Here is a 13,131-nt window from a genome sequence, read left to right as displayed (position 1 = left end):
ACTCCTAAAGGGCCAGAATCCCCCCTTAAAGAGCTTAAAAAATACATGATAATTTCACTAACTCAGAAACAAGGCTTGATTTGTTGTTGTTTTAACTTGATAACTCTCCCAGCATTTATTGATCTGGAAGTGAGGGATGCCTTCAGAAATCCCCACCCTCCGTGCTGGGTAAGGGTAACTAACCCTCTCATTTGTTCCCACCTGGACCTCACCAAGCTTCTTACCTGGTTTTTAAAATTAGTGTCCTGTGAGTCTTCCCGACTACAATGTGCTCCCCAGGGGCATCTAGCACATCTTATTTTTCCCATCTCCAGGTCTCTATTACTCACGATAACAGCCAAACTGAAGCCTGCGGTCAGGAGAGCAGGCCCACATCTGTCCCACTCCCACTGCCCCATTCCCCAACGCTTCCACCTCCAAGACAGACTGGTACATTTTCCTCTTTCTCAGTCAGCATATGCCAGAAGTTACTATTCGAACTAGACCTAGGGAGACATTATACACACAGATTAGAGAACTCTATAGATTGAAGCATATAAAATTGACAATATTGGCTTTTTTTACCACAAAATCAGCGATCTAATAGGACTGAACAGTGTGTTTCCATTTAGTGTTTTTCCTTCGCAAAAACTAGGGACAATATGCTGTCACGGATAGATAATACCAAGATTGCTAATATTCATGACAATTTACTATTGATAAATTAACGTCAAATACACACCATCCACTTCCCAATTTCGATCCAAGCCCTCCCCTTAATCATACGCGATTCAAGCCCTCGCGGCCGCCTCCCGGGTCCCAGTCATCCCGGAGGGGCAGCCCCTGCGCTGTACAAGACAGCACAAGAGGGGAGAGCGTTGCTCCTCAGAACAACGGCGACCTGGCATGCCCAGAACCCAAGGGGCGAGATGAGTCAACTCCCACCGGCCACTCCCTCCAGGCCACAATGCCCCGAATTCTGCCTTCCCCCGCCCAACCCCTCCACAGTTGCCCGAACCTAAGATGGCGGCGGGGGCGGAGTCGGTGAGGCCGCCTCTAGGCGGGACCGCGCTGACAGAGCGCAGCGGAGGGGCGGTGCCAGCGCCGCCACCCCGCCCCGCCAGCGCGGCCCGGGCCTTCGGCTGTCCGGCCCCCGCTCTCCTTTCTGCCGGTATCTCACTCCTGCTTCTCGGAGGCGTCATGAGGTCCCCGATTCGGGGCCTGACCTCGAGCGATGGCGAGGAGGGCTCAGATAGGACACCCCTCCTGCAGAACACCCCACGGGTGGAAGCCGGTGAGCCGCGGAGCTGTCCCAGGGCGGGGGTGGCCAGGATACCCACGTCCTTGGCCGATGGGACCAGAGCTGCTTAGGCGTGAGGGGTTTTGAGGAAGGGAAGCGAAGGCGCGAGAGAACTCGAGGAGGGGGAGTCCGTTCAGGGCCCCGCTTAGCTCCCGCCTGCCCCGGTGCCCAAAAGCCGGTCTGGGGTCTGGCGGGGACCGTGAGGCCGGGCCGGGCTGGAGGCTCGGGTGGGGCCTCGGCAGGTGCAGCTCCGCGGGGTCTGGGCGGTTGCTGCTGGGCGCCGCGGGCGCTGGGCTCCTGGCAATTCTCGATAATATCGAGCAGGAGACCCCAGGGAAGAATGTATTGTAGGAGAACCTGTAAATCAATGGGCAAAGGGCCAGGGAGAAGACCCGGAGGAAGAGCAAACTGGGAGAGAAACCTGCATATCGGTGCGCAAAGGGTTGGACGGAGCTGGAGCTCTTTCTCCCTGTCACCTCCAGGTTTCCGCAGCTGCCGTCCGCTGGCTTGTTAATCTGGTAGCGCCTTGGGCGAGGAGCTGAAACCTTTTCAAAGGGCTGAGGTTAACATTTGTGTGTCTGTGGAGAAAGGCTATTGCATAAGCGAGCCAATATCTTGAATTTTTTTCCGTATGGTAGTCTACCATTACATCGTAGCCGTCTCCGATTTAAGTTAGAAAAGTTATCTTCAAGATAATATAAAGTTCTAAGATAATTTGCCAAAGGTCTTGCAACAAATAGAAAAGGAAGTATTTCAGAGCGTTATCGTCCCTGAATTTGGAGAAATTAAAATATATTGCTATTTAATACTTTTATAAATGTAACTTCTTTAAAAGTAATTAAAACTAAAGAACAAATCCGTTTGTACACATTCTATAATTTCAAAGATGTGTGCATGAGAAACAGAGTTGAATTAGAAATTTGACTTTTCCTGACCAAGGACAGGATCGTCCTGTGTTATCTTTTTCATTTTTAACATTACCAGATGGTGGCAGTAGATGTGGCAACATAAGAGCTCCATCCGGCAGCTTGGAGCTTATTTTAGAGGACGCTCAGTGTAAATACTGTACCAGTGACGTTTGACCTGGAAGTTGGACTGGGTTCCATAAACTGAGCATTTTCTGTGGCATACACTGTTAGATTTCTAAAATCTTCTGTAAAATAATCTAGTATGGAAATACAGAAACAAATGCCATAATCAAGATAGTCCCTAGAGACTACTATATTCTATTGCAGTAGAGAAAATACATATAGCTGTACCTTATCTATGCCTAAGTGTACAGTTTTGATTTTCAGGAGAGAAAGGCAGATAAAATGTCAGTCATAATATTTTACAGTAGTAAAAAGACCTTAGAAACTAACCACCGTCTGGTGGTGCATCATTTTGTACATAGACAACCAAGGGCCATGTGGTTACATTCCCAAAGGTTGCATGTAGCCACATTTGTGTTATATTTGAGAAATTCCTATTTGAAAAATGCTTAATTTGTTTTTACTTGATCCATTACAAATTTGGAAGTTCCCCATTCCACCATGAATACGAGGACATGGTTTTAAATTATACATAGTGTTTCTTTACTAAGAGAGCTAAAATTAAGATATGTTTCTTTACTGTTAAGAATTAATGCCCCTTGGGTTGATGTAATATGATGGAATTTTCAGTAACCCAACTATGGTTTGCCCCTCAAGCATTTGCTTTTACTCAACCTCATGGATTTCAGACATGCACACGAAAATGGTGGCGGAAGGCTGGCTTGACACTGATAAACAGTAGGAAATCTATAGATTTTTCCGCCTAATTTAGGTAGGAGGAAGGGAGCAAACTAAGCAAGGAAGAGCAAAGCTTCCCCTCCCACACATAAAAATTCTTCATTCCTCACACTTTATACCAGTTGAAGGTTTACTTTTGTATGAATGACGTGTAGTCTTGTATTTGATTAAGTGAATTTTCAAAATACTGTTGCACCAAAAATGTGCTCATTTGTGTTAGGAAAAATTCAATTTTACGGCTTCTAAGACATTTCTTTGCATTTAAAGACAGAGCATAGATTTGGAGCCAGAGTCACTAACTGCCAAACCAGCTCTACTAACTAGGTGTGTGAGCTTTAGCAATTGCCTACACTCTCTATGCTTTCCTTGTCAATAAATCAGGGAAAATAATATACCTAACTTATAGGGTTATTGTGAGGCTTAAATGAGCTAATAGGAAGTGCTTAGAAAATTTTAGCACATAGTAAATGTTAGTTACTATTATTATTATCATTATTATCAGCAAAGACTATTTGGATTTTGCATTCCTCAGAGAACCTGGGCACAGCAAAATGAGGTCCCCATTCTTCATGGTCACACTGTATTGGAACTTGTGATTTCTAGCTTGTAATATAGGTCATTCTGTGCTTTGTTTTCACTGATGACAGAGGAGTGTTTTGTTTGTTTGTGGTTTTGCCTCTACTACTCTGTTGGGGAGGTTACATTCAAGGTTCAGTTACATGAGCATTGAGTTTCACAAATATACTTCTTGTGTGAATATAGTCTTAAATATAAGATATGGAATGCTGGTAGAGAGCAATCATATTATAGAACGAAGGCAAATGGCCTTGGATCATTGATTCATTGGGTCATGTTGTGATAACCAATAGTAACTGAATCCATTTAGTAGAATTTGGTGTTTTCACATAAATGGGTATTAATCTGGGAGCTGAGAATACGTAAGTATTTGTCAGGAATTAATTATTCATAAGACAGAGTAAGACTAGTTGAATATTACCCTTTTTAAACTCAAAACATATTGTATTCATGTTAGATAGGAAATGTTTTTTTCTTTTTTGGAAGATTTTTATTTTTTTTAAGTGATCTCTATGCCCAACATGGGGCTTGAATTCACAACCCAGAGACAGAGAGTCACATGATATACCGACTCAGCCAGCCAGGCAGCCCCAATAAGAAATCTGTTTTAATGCAATTCCTGGGCCAAGGGGGCTCACTATGTCCAGTGCCCATCCTCCTCTAGGAAAAAGCGTCATCTGTGTGGGTCAGTGCTCCTAACCATGGATTTTCTACCTCAGTCTCAGCCTCTCACTACTCAGTACTCCTTGCTCCTCCCACTGCCAAACCCTTCCACAATGAATAAATGCCTGGCATTCTAGGGTTTTCACCAGCCTTCCCTCTACCCACTTCCTTGCTTCAACAGAAACCTGGCCTTCTGGGCATATCATTCTCACTCCTCACTGTTGCCTCAAGGGGTTATTATTTTCTCTTGATGAGATTGACTCTTCCTTATTCCACATGGATGATGCTTCCAGACAATTACCCCTCGACTCTCAATGCCTGCAGACTTCCTATTCATTGATGAAGACTAAGTATAAATGTTCTTTCTCCAAGAGGCCTTCCCTGACCCCCACCCCACACCCCACACATACACACATACAAGCAGTTTAATGTGACTGCTTTGCCCCTTGTTACATATATCGTAGCACTTTATCTTATTGGTACAACTTTCTCCAGGGTAAACAGGAAAGGAACTCACTTTTGCTGAGTGCTTATCATAACTGCCCTAAAGTATTTCATTTAATCTACACACAACCCAGTGAAGTGGTTATTGTTTGCCTCATTTTAGAGCCAAGAAACCTGAGAATGAAAACTTTTTTTTTTTTTTTTTAGATTTTATTTGTTTATTTGAGAGAGAAAGACAGGGTGCAAGTAGGGGGAAGAGCAGAGGGAGAGGGATAAGCAGACTCCGTGCTAAGCAGGGAGCCTGATACAGGGCTGGATCCCAGGACCCCAAGATCATGACCTAAGCCGAAACCAAGAGTCGGATGGACGTTCAACCAATTGAACCACCCAGGTGCCCTGAGAATGAAAATTAAGTAACTTCTCCCCAAAGACACACGGCCGGTGAGATTCAGGACTGAGATTCATTCCCAGGTCTGCTTCTCTCTAACTTAGCCTGTGTTCTTTCAACTACACCCACTCCACATACCTAAATTTAAACCATATTTTAGAAGCTGATGTTTGTTTTGATGGGTGCTCTGTTCGTTATGCAAGCATGATTTTGCTTTGAACTTGATTTCAATGTGACGGGTGCTTGATGGATGTTCTCCCTCTTCATAATACAAGCATTCTTTTGTTGGACCAATTTCAAACGTTATCCAGGTTCACAGGCACATTTTGTCTCATCGCCATGCTTTATTGAAATAAAATTTTTCTGATTCATAAGCAACGGCCATTTTTTGAAGTAGTGACCATATATTTTTAATATCTCTTACAACCTCATAGCTATATATTTTGTGACATCTGCGTTGGCTTTTTATTTTCTGATTATTGACTGTACCCCAGAAAGTTATAATTGCCTGATCCATAACTTTTAGGTCAGTTTTTCAAGTAAATGTCAAGCTGCTTGCCCCACATCTTCATAGGGTAAGGTATAGTCATAGTCCAAATCAAGCATCACATGGGAAAAGCTGATTACAGTAAAATAAGGTAACTGCAAATAGGATAGCGAGGAGTAATAACATTACAAGTCAGAATGGCATAAAATAAAGTTGTCTAGACTAATTAATAAATTGAATTACTAGTAACTTCATCCTTCCCTTTCACTTACTCCTGCATCTGATAGGTAGGCAAGGCCTGTCAGTTCTGTTTTTAAATTTATCTCAAATCTGCCCATTTCTGGGGTGCCTCGGTGGCTCAGTCAGTCAAGCATCTGACACTTGATTTCGGCTTAGGTCCTGATTTCATGGGTCCTGGAATGAGGTCTGGGCTCCTCGCTCAGCGAGGAGTCTGCTTGAGGATTTCTCTTTCTCCCTCTGCCCCTCTCCCAACTTGCATGCTCGCTCGCTGTCTCTCTCAAGTAAACAATAAATCTTAAATCTTAAAATCTTAAAAAATAAATCTTAAAAAAAGGATCTGCCCGTTTCTCTCTATTGCCTCTGCTTTATCCTAGTTTAAGCCACCTTCATCTCTTCCCAGGAAAACAATAGTCCCCTAAATGATCTTTCTGAGTCTACATCTTCCACCACCATTCACACTCCTCGCCCTTTGTAATCTGCACACAGCAACCAGAGAAGCCCTTGAAACCATAAATTACCTACTGTCATTCCTCTGCTAAATTAGATAATGAACTTTGTCAATAGTACCTTGGCAAAGCAGACAGTACATATATCTGGAGTTTTCTTGTTCCAAGTTACTCCAAGTAACACACTTTGGTTGTCCAAATTTGGCAAGATTATGAGTCTGCCATCCAGACTTCTGTCTATTACTGTCCCACACAGAGCGATGATAAAGAAAACATGACTTACACTATCCAAAATCTCCTTGACTAGACAGAAGCCCATTTGGTTGGAGCAGAGAGCAAATGTATCTAGATTCAGGTAACAGAGACAGCACAAATGGGCCCTTAGAAATACAGTTCTCACCAGTCAAGATCTCACTACGGCAGTGGTGCCGTAATTCTAATAGCTGTGCTCCTCCGAAAGGAGTCAAGAATGCCAAATGAAAAGTTCTCTGGTAAATGATGTAATTCCTGCACAGAGGAAAAAATTGATTGCAGTTGTTAACTGTGTGAGGGCTTCTCGAAATGTGAGATGGATCATAATACATTAATATATCCTAAGTAGAGTTGTGCCATATTCTTTAATGCTTCAGTCTGAATCAGTACTAAGACCTCTGTGCTCTGAAAAACGTACTGTTGCTTAAGGTTGGGTCAATGAAAGCACCAGGATTCCTGAGTAGGGGAAACACACACACATATAGAGTGTTAGTATGTCATTGCCAAATAAAAGCATACTTATATTCATGCATATGTATTTAACTTTAGATTGTCATTACCAAGTAAAATAGATGTTCGTATCTTTTGACAACTATCAAACACTTAGTGTTTACCAAATTTACAGGTGTAAAACCCTGGATTAGCCACTCTCTCTCTGTCACTAAGGGCTCAATCAACCTTAACTTCCTAAATTCCTGTCCCCTCTCCAATTCTGCAACTCAGCAAAAGAAGAAAAAGACAAAATTATGTGCATATGCCTGTAATTAAAGTAAAAAATAGATCAAAACTCCTCCTCTCACATGATCTTTCTTTCATTGGTTCCTCCAACCAATTCCACCTTCCTTTTTTTTTTTTTTTTTTTATCTTTGTGTTACATTCACTTACTTCCTTTTTTAATGTGGGCCCTTTAAGCATGTTCAGCTGAGCAACTGTCACAGATGCTGCAACTGTCATAGATTCTGCAAGTTTGCTTCTGGATTCTTAAATACATTTAGTTTAGGAGGGCCTTAAGTATTAATCATGGCTTCTGATTCAAACCCAGCCTCCGAGGATACTTTTCCAGGTAAGAAATTTATCAAGAGGGGTTTCATGGCTAGCCTTGGCAGGAAATTTTTTGTGCTGTGCTACAATTACAATGAGATGGCTCCTAATCCACAGTCCACAGTATCAGTGCTTTGCTGCAGTGAGTACTCTAGTACTAGAGTACTCCAGTACTGATTGGCCATGTTTTAAATCATTTTTCAGAAATAATGATGCCATTAAACCCCTTAACTGTTTTTCTTGAATCTTTGTCAACTGACAAGGCCTAGGGATTCAGTTTTGACTCTGTGATGGAGATTTTTTTATTTTTTAGAGAGAGAAAGAGCAAGAACGCATGTGCACACAAGGGGGGAGGGGATGGGGAAGGGGAGGGGGAGGGGCAGAGGAAGAGGGAGAGAGAATCTCAAGCAGGCTCTGCACCCCGTGCAGAGCCAACATGGGGCTCAATCTCACAATCCTCAGATCGTGACCTGAGCCAAAATCAGGAGTCAGATGCTTAACAGACTGAGCCACCTAGGCACCCCTGGAATGGAGATTTTTCTGAGCAAAGTTGATAAAGCTACTGCCTTAATGTTTTAAGAAACTGTCTTATAGTTCAGGCTCTGATGTGTTAAATGTTTATCAAAACTACAGCTACCGAAAACAAATTCTCTTTGATAAATGTTTTTAGATATGCTTAATCTGAAAATATTCTCAGAAAAATATTCATGATTTATTAATTTGTGTGCTTCTAAAAAGTAACCTTTTTAGTAATTTAGACAATATCATCTAAGTTATTCTTCTAGTGAAAGTTGTCTCCCATTATTTATTTCAGCTCCAGCGTGCTGCTCTGCTCGCTACAACTTAGCAGTTTTGGCTTTTTTTGGTTTCTTCGTTCTCTATGCATTACGTGTGAATCTGAGTGTTGCATTAGTGGATATGGTAGATTCAAATACAACTTTAGCAGATAATAGAACTTCTAAGGAGTGTGCAGAGCATTCCGCTCCCATAAAAGTTCTTCATAATCAAACGGTAAGTGCTACTTTTTTTCTTGAAGAATACCCATTTATTCTTTTTTTTTTAAGATTTTATTTATTTATTTGACAGAGAGAGAGAGACAGCCAGCGAGAGAGGGAACACAGGCAGAGGGAGCGGGAGACGAAGAAGCAGGCTCCCAGCGGAGGAGCCTGATGTGGGGCTCAATCCCAGGACTCTGGGATCACACCCTGAGCCGAAGGCAGACGCGTAATGACTGAGCCACCCAGGCGCCCCTAAGTGCTACTTTTTTAACAATCTTAATCCTAAAATATGTCCAAGTCAAAATATTGAAAAGTCTTTCTTCATTCTACAGAAACCACAAACACTTTATTCATGGAAGCTCTGAATCTTTTTCTTTTGTGCATTTTTCAGGAATTGGTTGAACAGTAACATAACTGCACCTACTGCTCTTGGTGTAATATACTTTGATCTGTTTGAAAAGTAGTTTCTCAGTTTCCTCTATAAACATACCAACCATCCTTGAAGATAATTTGGAAAAACCTGTTTAGCATACCAGGACATTGTTTTAAAGTTGCTGAATAGTTTTTATGGGACTATTCTGCAATAGCTGTTTTACTTAAAAGGTTATGGTTGCTAGAGAGCTTAGGTCACCTGCAGGCTGAAGAATAAGAACAGGTCAGTTTCTTACGACATTCTTTTCCAAAATTTATACATACCTCACCTAAGCTGCTTAGGTCACTTTGCCTGCTTCATGTTTTAGTGGAGTTGGTAAGTGTGTGTTCATCATTTGTTCAGAATTGAGTTTTACATACTTTAAATATTTTATTTTGCTTATTCCACAGGGAGATAGAAAAGGAGAAAAGGCTGGTCTCCTTTTTTATGAGTATATCTTCATCCATTTTCTGTGCTCACAAAGGAGCCAGATCACACTCGGGTTAGTCTCCTCTGCCGTTTATAAACAAGAGCATTCAAGCTCAGAAGAAGGTTTCTGCCCAAACAAGAAAACATACAACATAATGACTTACCAAAAAAAATTTGTATTTGACTTTAATAACATTGCTGGATACATAGTTGCGTACACATCACCCACTTTCCCTACTTCAACCTGTGACTTATAACTGCTGGACGGTTCAGGAAGTCCAAGAATTCTACAGATAAGCCACAAATTGGTACTTCAAACAAGGATAATTAGAGGGGTGCTTTGGATCTTTCCTTTTGTTGATTGAGCTGGTTATCTTCCTCTGCCTTATATCAGCAGTAAAAAGAAATCCTGAGATGGTTCTTCACACATTGGCTCAGTGATACAACTATGTGAATTAAAGATGTCAGATATTCAGATGAGTCACTAACTCTTCATTATGACCTTACTATGTGCTGCTATGAATTAAAGACATCTCCTACTCTCATGAGGTCTATGGCTTGGTTTAAATTCTTGCTCTTTTGTCTTGTTTTATATGTTTGTTCAAGTATTGTTCTGAATCAGGGAGCTATTAATGATCTATATTTGTGCATACTAATAACCAACATTAAGTGAAACTTAAGCGTGTGTCAGGACTTTTTCATTTTATCTTCCCAGATCCCAAATCCAGTAAGTAATAGAGCTAGGCCTAGCTCAGCCACTACAATATTCTGTTTGGTAGAATTTCTGGATTAAGTCTGTGCCTTTTTTTTTTTTTTTTTTTTTTTTTTTTTTGGAGCCTTCTTGGTTATGGTCATTACAAAGCCTCTACAACTCATCATACAGTCCATAGTTTCATAAAATAACAGTCCCTCTTGAAGTTTATGGCTTTCAGTTATTTTCCATTCACTTCTAGAAATTGCCCTGTACTGTGGTGACTCACCTATCTGGTAGAAAGTTTGCAAGTTCTCCAGTCCAAAACAGTGGTTCAAAATTACATTTATATGTACTAACATGCCAATTAGACAAAGGAGCCATTTAGTCAAGGTCTTAAAATGTTGGGTTTTTTCCTCCTCCTCTTTATAGGGTAAAAGGTACCAGTGGGATGCAGAAACTCAAGGATGGATTCTCGGTTCTTTTTTTTACGGCTACATCATCACCCAGATTCCTGGAGGATATATTGCCAGCAAAGTGGGGGGGAAACTGCTGCTAGGATTTGGGATCCTTGGCACTGCTGTCTTCACCCTGTTCACTCCCATTGCTGCGGATTTTGGAGTTGGAGCCCTCATTGTACTCAGGGCACTAGAAGGACTGGGAGAGGTAAGTTTTTTTCTCTTTTGTTTTTCCTCTGACCCTGGGGATCACTTTCTTGTCTTCTTAAAGATATTATTTTTTGGTATGACTAGAAACCAAAAATTGACATCAGAAGATAATAGGGATTTATCTTGGTTAAGCATCTGCCTTTGGCTCAGGTCAAGATCTCGGGGCTCTATAGAGCCCCGCATCAGGCTCCCTACTTGGCTGGGAGTCTGCTTCTCCCTTTCCCACTCCCCCTCTTCCCCACTCGTGCTCTGTCTCTCTCAAATAAATAAATAATAATAATAAAAAAGAAAGAAAGAAAGAAAGAAAGAAAGAAAGAAAGAAAGAAAGAAAAAGAAGGAAGGAAGGAAGGAAGGAAAGAAAGAAAGAAAGAAAGAAAGAAAGAAAGAAAGAAAGAAAGAAAGAAAGAAAGAAAGAAAAAGAAAGAAAGAAAGAAAGAAAGAAAGAAAGAAAGAAAGAAAGAAAAGGAAAGGAAAGAAAAGAAAAATGATTAACTAGAAAATAACCTGAGTAGTTATCAATGAGTAGTGAATGAGTTCTCAAATAGGAGCATGCAGAAAATGGAAGTTTTGCTAAAAGATCAGAGAAAACATTTTCCGGGGACACTTCACAGCTCCTCCCACTCACTCCTACTTCAGGGGAGAAGAAAATAAACCGCTATTAACATGGTTAAGATGGACAGACCATCCTTACCTTTTGAACTTTGGCCACAGTTTATCTCTGTCTTATCATTGATTGTCCAGACCTAAAGCACATTTTACACAATGGGTTATCAAATTGCCTTGTTTTACTTTAGATGTGTTGTTACTTATAGAGCTTTCTCTTCGTTCTTTTTTCTGGTTCTCTAACTTAAAGACAAATATTTTATCATTTTATGTAACTATCTTTCTTTAGTTTTGTGATTCTTCTGACTTTTCTGCTGCTCTGAGAATTATCAATTTTTATATTTTTTTTCCTTTCCTCTAAGATTTTTATCACTTGAAAATTTTAATTCCTTATCTTTTTTCCTTCCCACTTCTCTTTTGCGTTTCGTAATATGTACCTCTATATTTTTATTTATTTATTTACTTACTTATTTTAGAGAGGGAAAGAAAGAGAGGCAGGGAGAAGGGACAGAGGGAGAGGGAGAGAGACCATCTTCAGCAGGCTCCGTGCCCAGCGCAGAGCCCAACACGGGGCTCGATCCCACAACCCTGAGATGATGACCTGAGCAGAAATCAAGAGTTGGACATTCAACCAACTGTGCCACCCAGGCACCCCTGTACCTCTATCTTTAAATAATGATCTCTTTTTGTTTCTGACTCTGAGCTTCTACCTATGAAACTGAGACGTAGGTTTATTTTGCTCTTAACGTTTCTTTAACTCAAGCGAAATAGTGTGCTCTGGGTTTGGTGTATAGCATGAAGCTTATGTTACATAGCAATGTATCATGCTGTGTTGGAAAAACACTGACTGGAGTCATAAGATCAGAGTTTGAATAATAACTCTACTGTATCTTATGGTGAAACCTTAGGTAAGCCTTAATCTCTAGACCTCAGTTCCAACGTTTTTAAAGTTGGGACTAAAACACCTGCCCCATCCTCAGTCACAGCTCAGATGTGATAATGGTTGCTAGAATACCTTGGAAATTGCCAAGTACTATTTAAATTTAAGCTTTGATCACTCATCTGAGCATTCTTATTTTGTCCTTATCAAATAGAGATGTAACTAAATAATCTCTTTTGACTATAAAATAAAAATTACTCCCTTATTACCAGGTTCCTCTTCTTACATCAGTAAAATATACTTAATTTTAGTATATTTTCCCTGACCAGATATTGAATCTCCTCGCTGAATGTAATCCTATATGTTAGCTTCCTGTCTGTTTATGCCACTAATTTAGCATTATAGTACGTTGATTATATTACTACTGCTGTCGCAAGTAACTGTGTTACTTCTGAATAGAACTGAAGTTGTGTTTATTCTTCTTTTGTCTTCTCTGTTCCTCCAGTATGTATCACATGTACATTGCCTTATCCATAAACTTAGGTCAGCATCTTTCATCTTTAGCATCTGATTCACCATAAAAATACCTACGTGGTCCCTAGGGTTTTATAATAAACGTTTTCACAACATAACCTCTGTGGATGTTTCCTGACACCTTAATCTTTATTCTGTAATGACTCATCCTGTGGATGTCCCATGATACAGATTCTTATCAACTTGCAATGCTGCCTAAATCATTTTTTTAAAGCGTTTATTTATTTATTTGAGAGAGAGAGCGCACAAGCAGGAGGGGCAGAGGGAGAGAGAGAATCTCAAGTGGACTCCCCACTGAACATAGAGCCCAACGCTGAGCTCCATCTCACTA

General features: G+C 40.8%; 1 protein-coding gene across 2 annotated transcripts in view; it reads left to right on the top strand.

Moving 5' to 3' along the window:
• Positions 1-1,088: 1,088 nt before the first annotated feature.
• The window catches only part of SLC17A5 (solute carrier family 17 member 5), a 45,382-nt gene continuing 33,339 nt past the window's right edge, over positions 1,089-13,131 (top strand). Inside the window, exons 1-3 of one of the 2 annotated variants that reach the window (XM_026507078.4) lie at positions 1,089-1,273; positions 8,400-8,596; positions 10,548-10,781. In XM_026507078.4, the coding sequence (XP_026362863.2) occupies positions 1,180-1,273; positions 8,400-8,596; positions 10,548-10,781 (525 nt within the window). In that variant the 5' untranslated portion in view covers positions 1,089-1,179. The remainder of the gene's footprint in view (positions 1,274-8,399; positions 8,597-10,547; positions 10,782-13,131) is intronic. The other variant, XM_044387114.3, reaches the window with a different exon arrangement.

The sequence above is a fragment of the Ursus arctos genome, unplaced genomic scaffold, assembly GCF_023065955.2.
Source record: "Ursus arctos isolate Adak ecotype North America unplaced genomic scaffold, UrsArc2.0 scaffold_29, whole genome shotgun sequence".
Taxonomy (NCBI): Eukaryota; Metazoa; Chordata; class Mammalia; order Carnivora; family Ursidae; genus Ursus; species Ursus arctos.
Note: the sequence above shows the minus strand (reverse complement) of the source record. Positions and strands in the feature narration are given on the sequence as shown.